Consider the following 19,298-nt stretch of genomic DNA (forward strand, 5'->3'; position numbering starts at 1 on the left):
GGGTCGTAGTAACATTGACGCTGACATATTGTCTCGTCATCCCCATGATGGTGATACGTTTAGTGAATGGATGGAGATCCCTGAGTCAGGTGTCAAAGCGATTTGCCAGCTCACCCAAGATGAAGACTTTTCCAGTGCTCCGCCCCGATATGTAGATCAGTTAGGAGTTCCTCCAGATGGAATCCCAGCTGTTTTTACTGGGTTGTCATGCTTAGAGGCTGGTGCTTTAGAATGGTTGACACCATATGATATAAGGGAAGCTCAGGACCGGGATGCTGTTATTAAGGTTATCAAGAGGGCAATAGAGAACGGTCAGGCAATGCCAAGTGGGAAAGATTCTGATCCAAACGTATCAGCCCTGAAACAGCAGTGGTCGAAATTACTAATCAAAGATGGTGTGCTTTACAGGGTAGTTAACACTCAAAATGAAAAGAGACGGTCTCAGTTGGTATTACCTACCGAATGTCGGCTGATGGTTCTGAGGTCCCTTCATGATGATAATGGTCATCTGGGGGTTGAGAAGACATTGGAGTTACTGAAAGATAGGTTTTACTGGCCAAAAATGGGACTGGACGTGGAAACCTATGTCAAAAACTGTGGTCGCTGCATTGCGAGGAAAACCATCCCCCCAAAACCTGCAGCACTTAATCAGCTTACCAGTAGTGGGCCTCTTGATTTAGTTTGTATTGACTTTCTGTCCCTGGAGCCGGATAGTAAAGGGTTTGCCAATGTGTTGGTGGTAACCGACCACTTTACACGTTATGCCCAGGCATATCCCACCAGGGATCAGAGGGCAATAACAGTGGCCAAAGTATTATTTGAGAAATTTTTCATTCATTATGGATTTCCAGCTCGAATCCACTCCGATCAGGGGAGGGATTTTGAGAGTAGGTTAATAAAGGAGTTGTGTCGGATGCTAGGCATCCGGAAATCCAGAACTACCCCTTATCACCCTCAGGGTGACCCACAGCCAGAGCGGTTTAACCGGACCATGTTATCCATGTTGGGCACCCTGGAGAATGAGAAGAAACAAAAGTGGAGTCAATATGTTAGCTCACTGGTACACGCATATAATTGTACCCATAACGAGGCTACCGGATACTCGCCATATTTTTTGTTGTTTGGTAGGGAGGCTCGTCTGCCAATAGACATTTGTTTTGGGTTGTCTTTATCTGACGATACTAGCACAAGTCAGTTGCAGTATGTACAAAAGTTGAAGGCTGAATTACAAGCGGCATACAAGTTGGCATCTGCAGCAGCTTGCAAAAATCATCAGAAGAACAAAGCCCGTTATGATAGCAGGGTGAGGCATCAGGTGTTGGAAGAGGGAGACCGGGTATTGGTCAAAAATTTGGGACTTACCGGGAAGTATAAACTTAAAGATCGGTGGAGTTCCGTGCCACATGTAGTAGTAGCCAAGCTTCCTAATGTGCCGGTATACCGGTTGAAACCTGCAGATGGGACAGGATGGGATAAGACATTACATAGGGACCATATATTACCAATAGGAGAATTTGTCAGGTTTCCTCAGGTCCATGACAAAGGGAAGTCCCCTCGGAAACCAGTTACCCGATCTGACAGAACTGTAAGGAGATCTGTTGTCAATTCTAACATTCCGGTAGTCTTACCCAATTCCTCATCTAGTTCAGAAAACGAGATGTGTTATGGGAACAGTCGACACCAAGTATTGAATAGTCCCCGAAGAGAACTTGAATCGATCGGTGGAATTGTAGCTGGGCTAGATGATGATGATGTCCCTTCTGAAAAGCAGCAGAGCAGAGCGAGGTAGGAGACGAATTATTGGTTGTGCTTCCTGAAGGAGATGGGGAGAATTCGGAGTTGGTAGTGGAGGATCCGGTTGAGTCAGAATCAGAAGGGGGAGACTATCCTGTTTCAAAAGATTCTGACACAGCCAATCAAAGTAATCATCCATATAGGCTCAGAAGTAGGGTAGAACCTGCCAGTCGTCTCAGTTATGATGCTCCCGGAAAGCCCATTGATCGTTCCATTACACTAGTTCATCGTGGACTAGTCATTAGGATCAGTTCTGAAGCTGTCGATGTTGAAACAAATCGTATCCATGGTAATTGCTTAAACGTTGCTTCCAAGATTGTCTCATGACATGACATATGTCGATGTTTGGTCTCATGGGGGCATGCAGACCGTCAGAAGGGGGAGAATGTAACCCGGTTACTCAAACATAGAGAAAATATTTTCTGTATAATGATCTACTTTAATGTGTATTTTTTTTCCTTTAAGAGACTTGTGTAAACAGGGAGTTTGGTTGTAATGCACTGGGTCAAAAATGTGCTTAACAGCATGTTAGTGTGTCTCTGTTATCACCTTGGTTAAATGAGAGTTTTCAGATCGTTTCACCAATCAGGGAAGAGAAGGGCGGAACTTAAGAAAGTACGCGAGAGATTGAAGCAGGAGTGAGGGAGAGGAGAAAGACGCGAGAGACGCGAACACAGAGAGTTCCTGTTAACAGAGGATTTTAGACCATACAATCCTAAACGTGTCCAGGCATAATTTTCAAGTTATTATCAGAAACTGAGTATTAGACTATAAAACTTCAGAGTTTAAGTGTGTCTGTATTCCATCACCGAAGAAGCACTGCCCGTGTTTGTTAAAGTGACGGAGGCGAGTGACGCAGTTAGTATCTCAGAGAAATCAAGGATTTTAAGACATAAGACCCTTTATATTTCTATCGATACCCACGTTATCAGTAAGCTAGAAGTACTACTCGTATTACTAGATAGAAGAGAAGTGAAAACGATCGTAACTATTCGTGAATCACACGTGTAGGCCTGTGTAGTGTGTGATGCTTTGTGGCACGCGATCTGTTTTTTCGACTCATTACTTTATTTTCTGAGAGCCCATTCGAGGAAAAGTGAACGGAACGCTTATTGTAGTTGATGTGTATTGAAGATGGATCAAGGACTTCACCAGATAGCCCTGTGAGTACCGTGAGCTCATTAGGTCCTCTGGCACCGTGGGACGTCGCGTTTCAGCGGAGGAATTGCAGCAACTCGCACCTATACGAACTCTTTTTTTTTTTCATCGTGGATCATTGAGGTAACACAGACTTTATTTTGATTGCTCGGCTGAGCGAAGAGTTTCTTTTGTTTTTCGTAAGGATCGCTACCTTTAAATCAGGCCTGCAACGGGGTGGGTTTCAGCGACATTTTGTGTGCTTGTGTGTGTGACTGAGTGAGTGTGGATCCATACATTTGTTTATCTGACCGGTCTTAAAGTAGCTTTTCACTGTGATATTCTAATCTTATCTGTTTGTATACTGTTAAAATCAGGTTTGAAAACGTATTATACCCAGAGTATTCAAATTGTTAATATTGGTTTGAAGAATGTAAGCAAATGCTATAGGAACTCATTTATGTTATGCTAAAAGGAAATTTACATGTTGTAAGAGAAGTTAAGTGACATAGGAGCAGAAGATACATCAGAGCGTATTATGTACAAAACAAACTGGTGAAGAAAAGAAGTCTTATTTAGTGAAACAAAAGCCAGATAACAGGTTGTAGTAATCCGTTTCGTGGAATATTTTATTTTTTGTATTTCTTACCTTTTGGTTTGGATTCCTTTATTAGTGAAAACCCCACATTATACCATATTCATACCTATTCGTAACCTTTGTATATGGGAATGTAATACATTTTTGAAATCACTCACTTAAGTGCGTAGTGTGGTGTTTTCTTCTCTTTAATTGAATTGTGCTGTAAAGTAATATTAGACTTTCACCAGAAGACAACTCAACAGGATCCAATAGTATTTTCGAGCTCAGGCCCTTATCAAATCAGTGTATAGTGGTAAGGGGGCTACAGTGGTATTTTTAATCAATGCATAACCTTTTAATAGATAAATTTGTAAGAGAGAAAGAGATTTGAGTTTGTTGAGTGAAAGCTTGTGAAATTTGCCATTTCATAGTGTGAATGAATGTTCAATATTTGATATTATATGAGTGTTACAAAACTAGTTATCAAGAAACTCACAGAAATATTTCTTCCTGGGGTACAAGGAACCATATGGGTGTTGTCACGGTTGTGTGGTAAGCACGAGAGCACACAACGAGATTAAATGAAAATAAAAGGGTTTAATTCCAAAAATGGCAAAATAAAAGATATACAGACAGGCAGGTCGAACAGGCAGGCAGGATAAACACAGGTACAGACATCGGGTAAGGACCTTGACGCTCGGACAAACAGAACTCAAAACACAAGACTTAAATACACGGGGTAATTGACAAAATTAACGACACGCAGCTGATGACAATGATACAATTAACACAGAGGGAAGGCAGGGCACAGGGAGCACATGGCATGGGACGAAAAACATAAACAAGGAGTCCAGAGTCGTGACATTACCCCCCCCTCCCGGAAGGTGCGTCCTCGCACCTAAAGGGTAACATCAAATAAACAAACAAAACAAAAATGACTAGGATTTGGGGATACCGGGTCTTGGGAGGAGGTTCTGGTGGAGGACGGATCCCCAGGAGTGGGCAGGCAGAAGGCAGAAGGGTCCAAGGAGGTGTAGACGGAGGGAGGAGCCAGGGAGGAGACAGGAGGAGTCCGGAGCAGGAGGAGATCCAGAGCCCAGCTATGGTGGTCCAAGGGAGCCGAGCGGAGGAGAGAGCCATGGAGGAGGAGCAGCCATCGACTCCATGGGGGACCGACCGCCGGAGCAGGTGGAGGAGGAGACTGAGGTGGAGACGGAGAGCCGAAGAGCCAGGGTGACGTCGAGGCGCTGGAGGTCTCAAGCGGCGCCTGCCGCAGCTACGGCGACGGCACGGAGGCACGGAGGCGGGGCGGGAAAGGCGCGCGGAGCCAGAGCGACTGAGGATTGAGGTGAAGCCGGAGGAAGGAGGAGCCTGACAGAGCCGGTGGGATGGAGGGACGAGGCGGCCGAGGAGAGGAATCCGAGGCGACGGATGGTCGACGCGACAGACCAAGGCGGAGCCGGAGGGACGATGGAGCCTGGTGGAGCTGGTGGACTGATGGACCACGGTGTGTTATAGGGAGCTAGGAGCCCAGGGGAGCCGACGGGTCTGATGGCCGAGGAGGAGTCTGGGTCTCGGAGGCAGGGCGGCAAGGCGAGGATCCTTCAACCTCGGCGGCGATGGAGACCGGCAGACCCGTGGCGAGCTCGGATGGTTTGCTGAGGATGAGCGCAGGGGCTGCTGGGATCCATCGGCGTGGTGTGGCATGGGTGGGAGGTGCACTGGAAACGAGGCGGCACTGAGGAGCGCACGGGCGCGGGCACAGGAACCAGACGCAGAGCGCGCGTGGCGCGGGCACTGGAGCAGGACAGAGCGCCGTGCGGGCACTGAATGCGGGACAGAGCGCCGCGGGCGCGGGCACTGAACAGGACAGAGCAGCGCGGCGCGGGCACTGGACGCGACAGACAGCGCGCGTGGCGCGAGCACTGGAACGACACAGCGCACGCGTAGCGCGGGCACTGGAACTTAGGACAGAGCGCATATGGCGCGGGCACTGGAACAGGACAGAGCGCATTGCGCGGGCACTGGAACGCAGGACAGCGGCGCGCGTGGCGCTGATGCACTGGAAGAGCAGGACGTGTGCCGCGTGGCACGGGCACTGGAGTCAGGACAGAACGCGTGGCGCGGGCACTGAACGAGACAGGCGCGCGTGGACGCGGGCACTGGAACGGGACAGGCGCACGTGGCGCGGCACTGGAACAAGGACAGCTGGGGCGAACGGAGCAGCTAACGGGACGGCTGGGCGGAACCAGCGAGCTAACGGAAGGCTGGGCGGAACCAGCGAGCTAACGGGAAGGCTGGGCGGAACCAGCGAGCTAGCGGAAGGCTGGGCGGAACCTAGCGAAGCGGAAACGGGAAGGCTGGGCGGAACCAGCGGGCTTCACGAAGGCTGGGCGGAACCAGCGGGCTTACAGGGGTAGCTGAGCGGGAACAGGAACTCAGGATACAGGGAGGTGCCCAGTCTAAGTCCAAGTCCAAGTCTACATCATCCAGCTCCTTTGCAGATCCAGCAGCCCCAGGTGGATGATCAGCTCATCCTCAGCCGATGTGTAGTGGGCGGAGCTCCACTCGCGCTCTCCTGACAGGCGGCTGTCTCCACCGCGGGGAGCTCCGTTGCTGGCTCGCGCACCTGGTCTGGCGATATCGGGCTCGGGTCCTGTTACGCTCCACGGCTCTGTCGCTCTCTGACGATGGGTCCGTGGTCACGCTCGACTCCGCCCCGTGTCAGCGGTGGGCTCAGGCTGGGGCTCCACCATGCGGTGAAAGGATGGGCTGCAGCTCTGGATCTGGAGTGGGGCTGGTGTCGTTGTCCTCAGGCGCAACCATCATTGTTGATTTGCACGACACCAGCACCCACTCGGGCGTATCTTGGCGAGGCTCTCTAGAGATATTTTCCCGGACAGCTGCGCAGTTTTACTGATGCTGGAAACATAAGTCCACGGAAATAGAGTTCGAGCAGAGAGCAGTCCGGGTAGCGGAAGTCGTTGGCCAGTTCGAGGAACAGTTCGGTGTAGTCCTCGAGAGAGTTAATCCCCTGCTCCAGCAGGCGGAGGAGGAAGTTTGGGTCTTTAAACTGGGCAAACATGGCAAAAAAAAAAAAAAATAAAAAAAAAAAAAAAAAAAAAAAAATAAGGGGAAAATCGCAGCTATTTACTTTTGTAGGTCCGAGCGTTCTGTCACGGTTGTGTGGTAAGCACGAGCAGCACAACGAGATTAAATGAAAATAAAGGGCTTTAATTCCAAAAATGGCAAAATAAAAGATATACAGACAGGCAGGTCGAACAGGCAGGCAGGATAAACACAGGTACAGACATCGGGTAAGGACCTTGACGCTCGGACAAACAGAACTCAAAACACAAGACTTAAATACACGGGGTAATTGACATGATAACGACTCCTGATGACAATGATACAATTAACACAGAGGGAAGGCAGGGCACAGGAGCACATGGGATGAAGGCATAGATGCATTAGGAGCACAATGGGACAAAAACATAAACAAGGAGTCCAGAGTCGTGACAGGTGTAATGAGGAGTCAGAAGCGTTCAGATCCATTCGCGTGCTCTTTAATGAGAATAGTCAAACAGGCGAGGTTCGGTAACAATGGTAGACATATCACAGGGCAGGCAGAGTCGAAAACAGATTCAGGCAATGGTCGAGGCAGGCAGACAAAATCAGAGTTGAGGTACACAGGAAATAGGTCAATGGGTAGGCAGCAAACAATCGGAGAAAGGAAGACACAGAGCAAGGCTAAACACAAAGACAACGATAGACCAAACGCTTATCATTACCAGCCAGAGCAAGGATAAGACTTCACAATGAGTACAAGCTGGTAGCAGCTTATATAGCAGTCTAATGAGGTACACCTGGGCAGGTAATCGGGGCTGAGAAATGGCATGATGGGAAATTCTGAGGGCTAATATTCTGGGGAGGGTTCTCTCCGGTAGCCATCGGAGAGAACCACAGAGGCGCGGTTCATGACAATGGGGAGTGGACCTGCAACATCATATCTGGGACATCTTTTAAAACCAAGTGATGGAATAAATTTAACTACATGTTGCTGGTTTAAATTTACCAAGTTTGTACAAAATAAATTTTACTTTTCTCCTATTGGAGCCTTCTAGAGAAAAAGTGTAAAGCCTAAAGCCACATGACCAACTTGCAGAAGAACTTCTAGAACTTTCAGATCTGAGCATCAAACCTAGGCAACCAGCTCCGATCTCTTTTCTGTAACCAAGGCAAAGATCATGCACCGGCAAGTGAATCCCAAAGGCATCATCCAGGAAGATCGCCAGTCAATCAGAAGCACTGGGATTCCCTTAGACCAGCCAATCGGGATCCCTGCCTTCCAGCATTAGTAGGTTGCGCAAACAATCTCAATTTAAACTGAAATAGTTACTGAAATAGTTATTGTCATGTACTGTATTTAGTATAGAATATCTCAATAAACTTTTGTTTCATTATAAAGAATTGATTGTCTTGTGTGTTGTGCATTGTAAAGACAAACTTTGGCCAGATCTTAAAGCTACCCTGCGTAGAATTAGAAAAAAAAAAAACAAGGCTAGGTTTTGTTTTATTTTCGTTTTATTTACATAAATAATAATAACACAAGTCTTATATATCAATATTAATCTCCTAAATCGTCTTATGTAGCATGATCAATCAATCAATCATTTTTATTTATATAGCGCTTTTAACAACACGGGTTGCATCAAAGCACTGTGCAGTATAATGACAGGGATGTATAATGGCGAGAGTGACCAATTTCTTATTAAATGCAGAGACGGTCTCTGTAGTCAATTCAACGATAATCACTAGAAGTTAAGTGTCCCCAACCAAGCAAGCCAGAGGCGACAGCGGCAAGAAACAAAACCCCATGCAGAATGGAATGGAAAAAAAAACCTTGGGAGAAACCAGACTCAGTTGGGGTCAGTTCTCCTCTGACCGGACGCATAGCACTTAACTTCCAGTTCAATTTTAAACGCAACTGTGTCAGGTAGTGTAAATGACTTAGTATGTGTGTGTATGTGTGTGTGCATCAGGATCTGGTGATTGGTCCACGGGGCGCATCTAGGTGTTCTGGTCTCTGATGAACATAATCTCTGTGTGCTGATCCACCATTTAGTCTGGATACAAACTGTGAAAACAGATTGAGAAAAAGACAGGACTAATATTAGCGTAGATGCCATTTCTTTTTACAATGTCACAAGTACATCGTATTGTAGGAGTAGTGTTCCCGGTTCCAGCAAATCTAAGTAATGCAGCCTAAAAATCCTTTAACGGATTTGAATAATAAAAGTGTGTTGGTGTGTTATGTGTAGGCTAAATTGAAAAGATGTGTCTTTAATCTAGATTTAAACTTGCAGAGTGTGTCTGCTTCACGAACAGAGTTAGGGAGATTGTTTCAGAGTTTAGGTGCTAAATAGGAAAAGGATCTGCCGCCCGCAGTTGATTTTGATATTCTAGGTATTATCAAATGGCCAGAGTTTTGAGAATGCAGCGGACGTGCAGGACTATAATGTGATAAGAGCTCACTCAAGTATTGAGGAGCTAAACCATTCAGGGCTTTATAGGTAATTAATAAGATTTTAAAATCTATCGGATGTTTGATAGGGAGCCGGTGCAGTGTTGACAGAACCGGGCTAATGTGATCATACTTCCTAGTTCTAGTAAGGACTCTGGCTGCTGCGTTTTGGACTAGCTGAAGTTTGTTTATTAAGCGTGCAGAACAACCACCCAATAAAGCATTACAATAATCTAACCTCGAGGTCATAAACGCATGAATTAATATTTCTGCATTAGAGGTTGAAAGCATAGGTCGTAATTTAGAGATATTTTTAAGATGGAAAAACGCAGTTTTACAGATGCTAGAAACATGATTTTCGAAGGAAAGGTTGCTGTCAAACAGTACACAAGTTCCTAACTGATGATGAAGAATTAACAGAGCAGCCATCAAGTGTTAGACAGTGTTCTAGATTATTATATGTGGGGTTTTTAGGTCTAATTATTAGCACCTCTGTTTTTTCAGAATTTAGCATTAAGAAGTTACTCATCATCCAGCTTTTTATATCGACTATGCATTCTGTTAGATTCTCAATTTGGTGTGTATCACCAGGCTGCGCTGAAATATAGAGCTGAGTATCATCAGCATAGCAGTGAAAGCTAACACCATGACTCCTGATAATATCTCCCAGAGGTAACATGTATAGGTTGAAAAGTAACGGTCCTAGCACTGAGCCTTGAGGAACTCCATATTTCACTTTTGAGCGATATGATACCTCCTCATTTATTTCTTCATCATTTAGATAGTGGTCTAGATGGTCAGATAGATATGATTTAAACCATGCTAAGGCGCTTCCTCTAATGCCAACATAGTTTTCTATTCTATCCAAGAGAATGTTGTGATCGATAGTATCGAATGCTGTGCTAAGATCTAATAGCACTAATAACGAGATAAAACCACGATCCGATGATAGAAGCAGGTCATTAGTAACTTTAATGAGAGCAGTCTCAGTACTATGGTACGGTCTAAAACCTGATTGGAAATCCTCACAGACACCATTTTTTTCTAAAAAGGAATACAGTTGTGAGGATACTACCTTTTCTAGTATCTTTGACAGAAAAGGGAGATTAGAGATTGGTCTGTAATTTACAAAGTCTTTGGGATCAAGATGTGGTTTCTTAATAAGAGGCTTAACTACAGCCAGTTTGAAGGTTTTGGGAACATGTCCTAATGACAATGATGAATTAATAATGTTCAAAATAGGATCTAGGACTTCTGGAAGCAAATCTTTTAATAGTTTAGATGGAATAGGGTCTAACATACATGTTGCTGGTTTAGATGATTTAACAAGTTTGTACAAGTCGTCTTCTCCTATAGTAGAGAAAGAGTGTAATTTTTCCTCAGGGGTTCTAAAGCTCACTAACCGATGTGAATGTTGATGGCTGCATAGTTACAATTTTATCTCTGATGGTATCAATCTTAGAAGTAAAGAAATTCATGAACTAATTGCAGCTGTACTCTTGGGGAATATTAGCACCTGTTGACGTTTTATTTTTTGTTAATTTAGTTACTGTACTGAATAAATACCGGGGGTTGTGTTTGTTTTCTTCTAAAAGGGATGAAAAATAATTAGATCTTGCAATTTTTAATGCTTTTCTGTATGACAGCATACTCTCCCGCCAGGCAGTATGAAATACTTCTAATTTAGTTTTTCTCCACCTGTGCTCCATTTTACGGGCTGCTCTCTTTAGAGTGCGTTTGTTGTCATTATACCATGGAGTCAGATTGTTTTCTTTTATCTTTTTTAAGTGCAAAGGAGCAACTGTATCTAAAGTGCTAGAAAAGTACATAGTTTCTGTTATATCATCATGTTTTTGCGTCGTATTGGATGAGCTAAGGAATTGAGATAAGTCAGGAAGGTTATTTAGAAAGCTATCTTTTGTGGTGGAAGTGATGGTTCTACCATACTTGTAATAAAGTGCAGAGTTTACAGGTTTAACCATACAGAGTTCACACAAGACTAGATGGTGATCTGAAATGTCATCACTTTGCTGCTGTACTTCAACCATTTTAACATCCATTCCATGTGACAGTATTAGATCTAGAGTATGATTTCTACAATGAGTAGGTCCAGAGACATGTTGTCTAACCCCAACGGAGTTCAAAATGTCTAAGAAAGCTGATCCTAATGAGTCTTTTTCATTATCAACATGGATATTAAAATCGCCAACAATTAAGACTTTATCTGCGGCCAGTACTAACTCGGTTAGAAAAACAGCTAATTCTTTATTGAAATCTGTGCTGTGCCCTGGTGGCCTGTATACAGTAGCCAGTACAAACATGACAGAAGATTTATCACTAGCACATGATTCTGTAGATAATGTTATATGCAGCACCAAAACTTCAAATGAGTTATACTTAAAGCCTGCCCTTTGAGAAGTACTAAGAATATTGTTATAAATTGTAGCAACACCTCCCCCTCTAGCATGATGCTAATGTTAGATCTAATGCAGCTGTTTTCATAGTCTATTTTCTTATAATACTTCACATATGTTTTGTTGTATTTATTTAGCAATGTTTTTGATGATAATTGGGTAAATGTTTACTGAGATTGAAGCGATGTTGCATGGTAAACATTTTATTGCCGTTAAAAAGCTGATAATAGACCAGCACAGTCAAGGGCGCACAAATGGGCGCAAATGCAATTACAAAATGCAGATTGGTAAAATGAGAACCATGTCAGGTTATTTGTGTGGTAGGGCCCAAAGTCTTTATTTACAGCAAAATTAACATTTGTAAAACATATGTTGAAGTGTCATTTCTCTTCTTTCAGCCAATCTGATTTTAGTACTGTGATTAATGCGTTTATAATGAGCAGTGGAAATCACCTGTAAATAAAAAGGATTTTCTTAGGACATCTTTGTTATAATATATAATACACTGACTTGTTAGGTAATGTTTTCAATTTAAAATCATAAAATGTTCAATTCAATATTAATTCATTAAAATGTATGAGAATAGAAGGAATAGCGATTTGGTGGCTTAATCCTACAAGACCTGACTCTTGCCCTACCCTATGAGCTCATTGGTTACATTCTCAATCATTCATCCATATTAATTATGTCTATAAAAGTGCATATAATGTGTGTTTGCATTTGACAGTCACAGTGGAGTTCAATCTCTGGGATGCTTCTCTTTCTTTATATCCTCCTGTGTTTCCATAAGCCTTATGCAAAGGCAGAAGATGGTCCTTGTCAAAAAATTGGAGATCCTAAAAATGCACTGCTTTCCAAGGATGGGGACGTAACTATTGGAGGACTGTTTTCAATCAGTAGTGTTGAAATTCTACCTTCATTTGATTTTATACAAAAACCTCAGCTTCTATCATGCTCCAGGTTTGTTACATTATAACCTATTTGAGAAACATAATATTAGATAAAGTATTCAATATGATTTTTAATAAAAATATATCATTTAAAACCATATATACTGACTTTATAACCAAAGTACCAAAAAATCTATACTACCATAGTGTGAATCTGAGAGATTTCCGAATGGCACAAATCATGATATTTGCCATTGAAGAGATTAACAGAAACGAACAATTACTTCCAAATGTTTCTATTGGTTACAAAATCTATGATAGCTGTGGTTCAAGACTGTCTTCTATGAGTGCAACTATGGCATTGCTGAATGATCAGGAGTTTGCATCAGGAAACCGATGCAATGGACAGTCTCCTATACATGCTATTATAGGAGAAACAGAGTCTTCTGCCACAGTGATTCTGTCCAGAACTACAGGACCTTTTAAAATTCCAGTGGTAAGCAGCAAACATAATCATGCTTCTCATATTACCATATTGATGACTGTTTCACTGCATCACAATTTTTTTATTTCAGATAAGTCACTCAGCTACATGTGAGTGTCTTAGCAACAGGAAAGATTACCCCTCATTCTTCAGGACTATTGCTAGTGATTATCATCAGAGCAGAGCTCTCGCATACATAGTGAAATACTTTGGCTGGTCTTGGGTGGGAGCTGTGAACAGTGACAATGACTATGGAAACAATGGAATGGCAAAATTTCTGCTAACAGCTCAGGAAGAGGGGATTTGTGTGGAGTACTCTGTGAAATTCTATCGTACAGAACCTGAAAAACTCCAAAAAGTCGTAGAGACTATGAAAAAAAGCAGCACAAAAGTGGTTGTTGCATTTCTTTCCCGTGTTGAGATGGTCAATCTTCTTGAGCAACTTAGTATTCAGAACATTACAGGCCTGCAAATAATTGGTGTGGATGCATGGACAACTGCAAAAAGTTTGATAACTCCAAACAGTTTCCGTGTGCTGGGAGGCTCACTGGGATTTGCAGTGAGAAAAATCAATACTGAAGGATTTTCAGATTACGTAATAAAAACATTTTGGGACTCGGCTTTTCCTTGCTCACAAACTGAGGGGAATTTTTCTCAACTGAAATTAAATTGCACCAAATATAAGGATCTGCTTGTGCTGAAAAATTACAACGAAGATGTGCCTGAACAAAGATATGCAAGCAACGTCTATAAAGCAGTTTATGCTGTGGCTCATTCACTACACAGTCTACTCAAGTGCAAAGAACCAGAAGGCTGTAAGAAGGACCTGATAATACACCCACAGCAGGTAAAAAAGAGAGACAGAAACAGGGAGGGGGGATACATTATTAGTTTACATCTGTAGATTTTTCTCCTGCGTTGATCCTGCAATCTCTAATTAGGTAGCACTTATTAAAATCTAAATTTACATATATAATTTTCCTGCTTTCCTGTATACATTTTATTCATATATAAAAAAAAATGCAAATTTCTTAAATTTTAATTCTTAATTCAGTAAATCAACTGGTGAAGTGTCACTTGCCTTAAAATACCTAAATGATCATGTCTTTTTGTTAGGTAGTTGAGGCTCTAAAAAAAGTACATTTCACTGTAAAATTTGGAGATCATGTGTGGTTTGATAGCACTGGTGCAACAGTAGCCCAGTATGAAGTTGTGAACTGGCAGCAGGACTTGGATGGATCAATCCAATTTAAACCAGTAGGATACTATGATGTCTCGCTGCCTCCTGACCAGCGCTTTGTTGTTAACACTGAAAACATAATCTGGGCTGGAGGACAGCTGAAGGTAAATACTTGGTTGGGAAGAAGCTAAGGTGACATGAACCACTTGAAAATTAAATGCCTGAATTTCTAGAGAAAAAGGACAATTCTTTGTAATACATGAACTTCGTAACATTAACTAGCATTACATTGCATGTATAATGCATTTCTCAATGCAGAAACCAAGGTCTGTGTGCAGTGAGAGCTGTCCTCCAGGCACTAGGAAGGCTGCACAGAAAGGAAGACCTGTCTGCTGTTATGACTGTATTCCATGTGCAGAAGGAGAAATCAGTAATGAGACAGGTAACATAATGTCCATCTCACAGTTTCAAAGAAAACTGGTTTGTTGCTCTTTTTGTGTTCTTATTTTACTCTTCAGGATGCAGTTTTTAATCAAAGAAGTTACATAAGTAAATAATTTACAAAATAATAATATAATAATAATAAACTATAACTACAGTAAACATCACTTTCTTTCCAGATTCAAATAACTGCAAGCAGTGTCCAGGGGAATACTGGTCTAATGCTGAGAAAAATAAATGTGTCTTAAAGACTGTAGAGTTTCTGTCATTCACAGAAGTTATGGGCATAGTTTTAGTTTTTTTCTCATTGTTTGGAGCAGGATTAACTGTGCTAGTGGCCTTTCTGTTTTACAGTAAAAAAGACACCCCCATAGTAAAAGCCAACAACTCAGAGCTGAGCTTCCTGCTGCTCTTTTCATTGACTCTGTGTTTTCTCTGTTCTCTTACTTTCATTGGTCGGCCCACTGAGTGGTCCTGTATGTTGCGTCACACAGCATTTGGAATCACTTTTGTTCTCTGTATCTCCTGTGTTCTGGGGAAAACAATAGTGGTGTTAATGGCCTTCAGAGCTACACTTCCAGGAAGTGATGTCATGAAATGGTTTGGGCCTGCCCAACAACGATTCAGTGTTGTTGCCTTTACACTTATACAGGTTCTTATCTGTGTGCTGTGGTTAACACTATCTCCCCCATTTCCTATTAAAAATCTTAAATATTATAAGGAAAAGATCATTCTTGAGTGCAGTTTGGGTTCTACTATAGGTTTCTGTGCTGTTCTAGGTTATATTGGCCTATTGGCTGTTATGTGTTTCATTCTGGCTTTTCTAGCTCGTAAGCTTCCTGATAACTTCAATGAAGCCAAATTCATCACTTTCAGTATGCTCATATTTTGTGCTGTATGGATCACATTTATCCCATCATATGTCAGTACTCCTGGAAAACTTACTGTAGCTGTGGAGATATTTGCTATTTTAGCATCAAGCTTTGGTTTGTTATTATGTATATTTGCACCAAAATGTTATGTAATTATGTTCAAGCCTGAAAAAAATACAAAACAAAATATGATGGGCAAAAATCAACAAAGGTGTTAATGTAATATAAATAAATAAATAATGAATGAATAATAAACTGATATTGGCATTATAATATTGTAGTGATTGACCCTGTAGTTTATTATATTAGTGTGGTAATTGCATTTGTTGTGTGGTATAACTTATTGAAGCTCATAAAACATAACATACAAAACATAATTAATGAAATATGTATGTTATGGCTCTTTCTAAAAAAAGAAGGGCTTTATGTGAACAATTATGATGTTAAAGGGGTCATATGATGCTATTTTAAAGGTCATTATGTTGTGTATTTGGCTATACAAAATATGTGCACATTAAAGCATGTCAACAGAGTATGTCCACATTTGAACAGTCAATAGCAAATAATTCAACTTTTTACAAAACATACATAGATGCTCATTTAGAAGAGCCAGATTGTCAGAGAAAAATAAATAAATATCCTTTGTACACCCAGCTTAAGTTCACAAAACTGTCATCTATAAAATGCATTGCACAAATTCAAACATCTACTATCGGATGGCCAAATAAAGTTCAGTATCTCTGTTACTCCAGAAGAAAGCTATACATCAATTCTATGCAGTGATGCCACAAGGTCCTCTGGGCCAGAGCTAATATAAGATCTCAAAAAGACATTGGAAATGTGTGCTGTGGTCAGATGAGTCTATATGTCATCTTCTTTCTTGGAAAATACAAATTGACTTCTCGGTCTCAAGGACCTAAAGAACAACCCAGACTTTCATCAGCGACATATGCAATAGAAAATGTCTGTCATTGTAAGCAGGTGCAAACGGTTTGGTGACTCATATGTGCGAAGGTGCCATTGACATAGAGGAACATATTGAAAATAGCACAGAAACATGTTCATGGGAAGTCCATGGTTAGTAAATCAAGACAATGGCAGGTTTCTTTCTGCATGCTACAACAGCATGGTTTCATGGGCACAGAGTGAATGTGCTATACTAGTCTGCATGAGGTCTAGAATTGTCTCCTATTGAAAATGCTAAGTAAAACCTTGGTCATTAAATATATTGTTAATGTTTTCTTTGTACTTCAGTCAATTAAATAAATGTTAAAGAACAAATGAAATGTTCATCATTTTCCAAAGAGAAGATTGCTAAGGTTGTTCAACTACTAAAAAAGGGCTTTGCTAAAGTTCTCCTGGTATTTTTGGCACAGGGTGAAATAAATGTGTTGCAGATAGAATGTAGAATGTAGACAGAATATAACCAGGCAACAGTGTGTAGGCAGTGAATCCTGTATTACAGGGTGATACTTGGCAACCAAAATTGTTTCAATAGTCCTTGGTGGTGCAGTTGGCTTTACAATTAACAAGTCAATTCCAGGCTTGAAAGAATTTCTCCTTAAGGTCAATCCATCTCAAAACCCTTCATATGTTCTTCTGTGGGAATTTTGGGAGATGGCATTTGGATGCCGCCTCTTTTGTACATTCAGCTCTAAAACTTATGATGAGAAGTTTTGTAATTGGTCTGAAAATCTGATTAATGTGAATAATAAGTTTACGGATGTATCTAAGCTAAAGATTTCAAATAATGTATATAAGGTAGTTTACGCTATAGCTTATTCTTTCTATAACACATTGGCTTGCAAAAACTCAAATGGTGCTCCTGAAAACATAACATGTGAAACAAAAGTTTAATTGTTTCCAACCAAGTAAATCAATCAATCAATCATTTTTATTTATATAGCGCTTTTAACAACACAGGTTGCATCAAAGCACTGTACAGTATAATGACAGGGATATATAGTGACGAGAGTGACCAATTTCTTATTAAATGCAGAGACGGTCTCTGTAGTCAATTCAACGATAGTCACTAGAAGTTAAGTGTCCCCAACAAGGCAAGCCAGAGGCGACAGCGGCAAGGAAACAAAACCCCATGCATACAGAATGGAGAAAAAAAAAACCTTGGGAGAAACCAGACTCAGTTGGGGTCAGTTCTCCTCTGACCGGACGCCCAGCACTTAACCTCCAGTTCAATTTTAAACGCAGCTGTGTCAGATAGTGTAAATGACTTAGTGTGTGCGTGTGTGTGTGTGCATCAGGATCTGGTGATCTGTCGACGGGCGCATCTAGGTTTTCTGGTCTCTGATGAACATAATCTCTGGGTGCTGATCCACCATCTAGTCTGGATACAAACTGTGAAAACAGATTGAGAAAGAAACAGGACTAATATTAGCGTAGATGCCATTCTTTTTACGATGTCACAAGTACATCGTATTTTAGGAGTAGTGTTCCCGGTTCCAGCAAATCTAAGTATTTAAATCTTGTAAATACATACTAAAAAAAATACCGTATATTAACTACTGTTATTATTATTTATTTTACATTACATTGTACATTATTATTTAATATCTAAAACATTTAAACAGTGTTATTCACCGGTATTCACCGGTAACACAAGATACAGCAAGATACATTGCAAAAAATGCTCTACTTAAAACAGGCAAAAATGCACTTAAATCTAGTGAAAATGTACCAAAATCAAGCAAAAAAATTTGTAAAAGTAGCAATCAATAATAAATGCTACAGGATCTTAACACTAGACACGAGTTCTTAAAACTAGACTTTTATAAGAATTGAGTAAGAAATAAGTTGGTCAAAAATGCATTAAAAGAATATCTGATCTCAAATCTAGTGACTCAAAAAAAACATTCTTAAAACTAGACAAATGTGTTTAAAACTGATCATGGATGAAACGGGATGGAAAAAAACAAAACAAAATAACACTGGCACAGAGTGTTCTGAACACTGTAACCTCAAACAGCAGTCCCGTAATTTACAAACAGTAACATAAAAGTAAGAAGAAGAAAAAAAACACAAAAACATCACTCTAGTTGTTTCACAGCTTCAACCATAGTGTGGCTTCAAACCTGTTAGTCGACAAACATTTTGCATTCTTTAATGGCATTTTTGTATGAGGGGGGTGGAATCATTCGGAAATTGTGTTTGCAACACAGACAAAGGTGTGGCAAAACACTTTGGATATGTGAGATGGAATGCATAGTAATAGGCCAGGAGGTAGAGAGTCCCCTCGTGGAGCAAGTCTTTGTCAAATGTCAGAACTTTGGTTGTACCTACAACCACCATGCAGTCCTCTTCACCAATCACCAAGGCAGGATTGGAAAACACACACCTGTGGATATAGTTATCTGGATCCTTTGATGGCTAGAAAACAAAATATGGAGAGAAAAAATTAAGAATTAGATTATTAGAAAATCTAAATAAGATCTGTGTCATCATTCACACCCACAGTATTTTTTTTTCATGGAAGTGAAGGCTGACCCACATCTGATGGGTAATCAACATTACTTAAAATATCTTACTAAGGGAAAAAAAAAATCACTATCAATATTAGGTCTGGGGATAGAATACTACTGACTTCTGATCCTAGAGACCTGTTGGTCTGGACATTTTGTTTGTTTCCCTTGTTTAACAGACCTAATTCAGATCATGAGCTCATTAAAAAGAGAACTCGATTAACCGTATTAAGGTGCCGTTTACACAACATCATTTTCAACTGAAAACTTTTTTTTTTGTATTGAAAACCATTGATCTATAACAAAAAGTCTCAACTCTGGCCCTTGAGATTAGAGTTGAATTTAGCTCAAAGTCAAGTCAAGTCAAGTGGCTTTTATTGTCATTTCAACTACATATAGCTGTGCAGTACATAGTGAAATGAGACAACGTTTCTTCAGGACCTGGTACTACATGGAGTCACACTTACAACACAATACAAAAGAACTCACGTATTGAGCTAAGACAG

At 41.2% G+C, this 19,298-nt stretch overlaps 1 protein-coding gene across 1 annotated transcript; it reads left to right on the plus strand.

Annotated features, from left to right (window-relative positions):
* The first annotated feature begins 12,200 nt into the window (after positions 1-12,200).
* On the plus strand, positions 12,201-15,534 carry LOC122322946 (extracellular calcium-sensing receptor-like). The gene is made up of 6 exons (XM_043216555.1): positions 12,201-12,409; positions 12,547-12,835; positions 12,915-13,670; positions 13,940-14,167; positions 14,322-14,445; positions 14,624-15,534. Exons 1-6 carry the CDS (start codon positions 12,201-12,203, stop codon positions 15,532-15,534), a joined length of 2,517 nt encoding a protein of 838 aa, XP_043072490.1.
* The last annotated feature ends 3,764 nt before the right edge of the window (positions 15,535-19,298 follow it).

Source organism: Puntigrus tetrazona, chromosome 18 (genome assembly GCF_018831695.1).
Source record: "Puntigrus tetrazona isolate hp1 chromosome 18, ASM1883169v1, whole genome shotgun sequence".
NCBI classification, from domain to species: domain Eukaryota; kingdom Metazoa; phylum Chordata; class Actinopteri; order Cypriniformes; family Cyprinidae; genus Puntigrus; species Puntigrus tetrazona.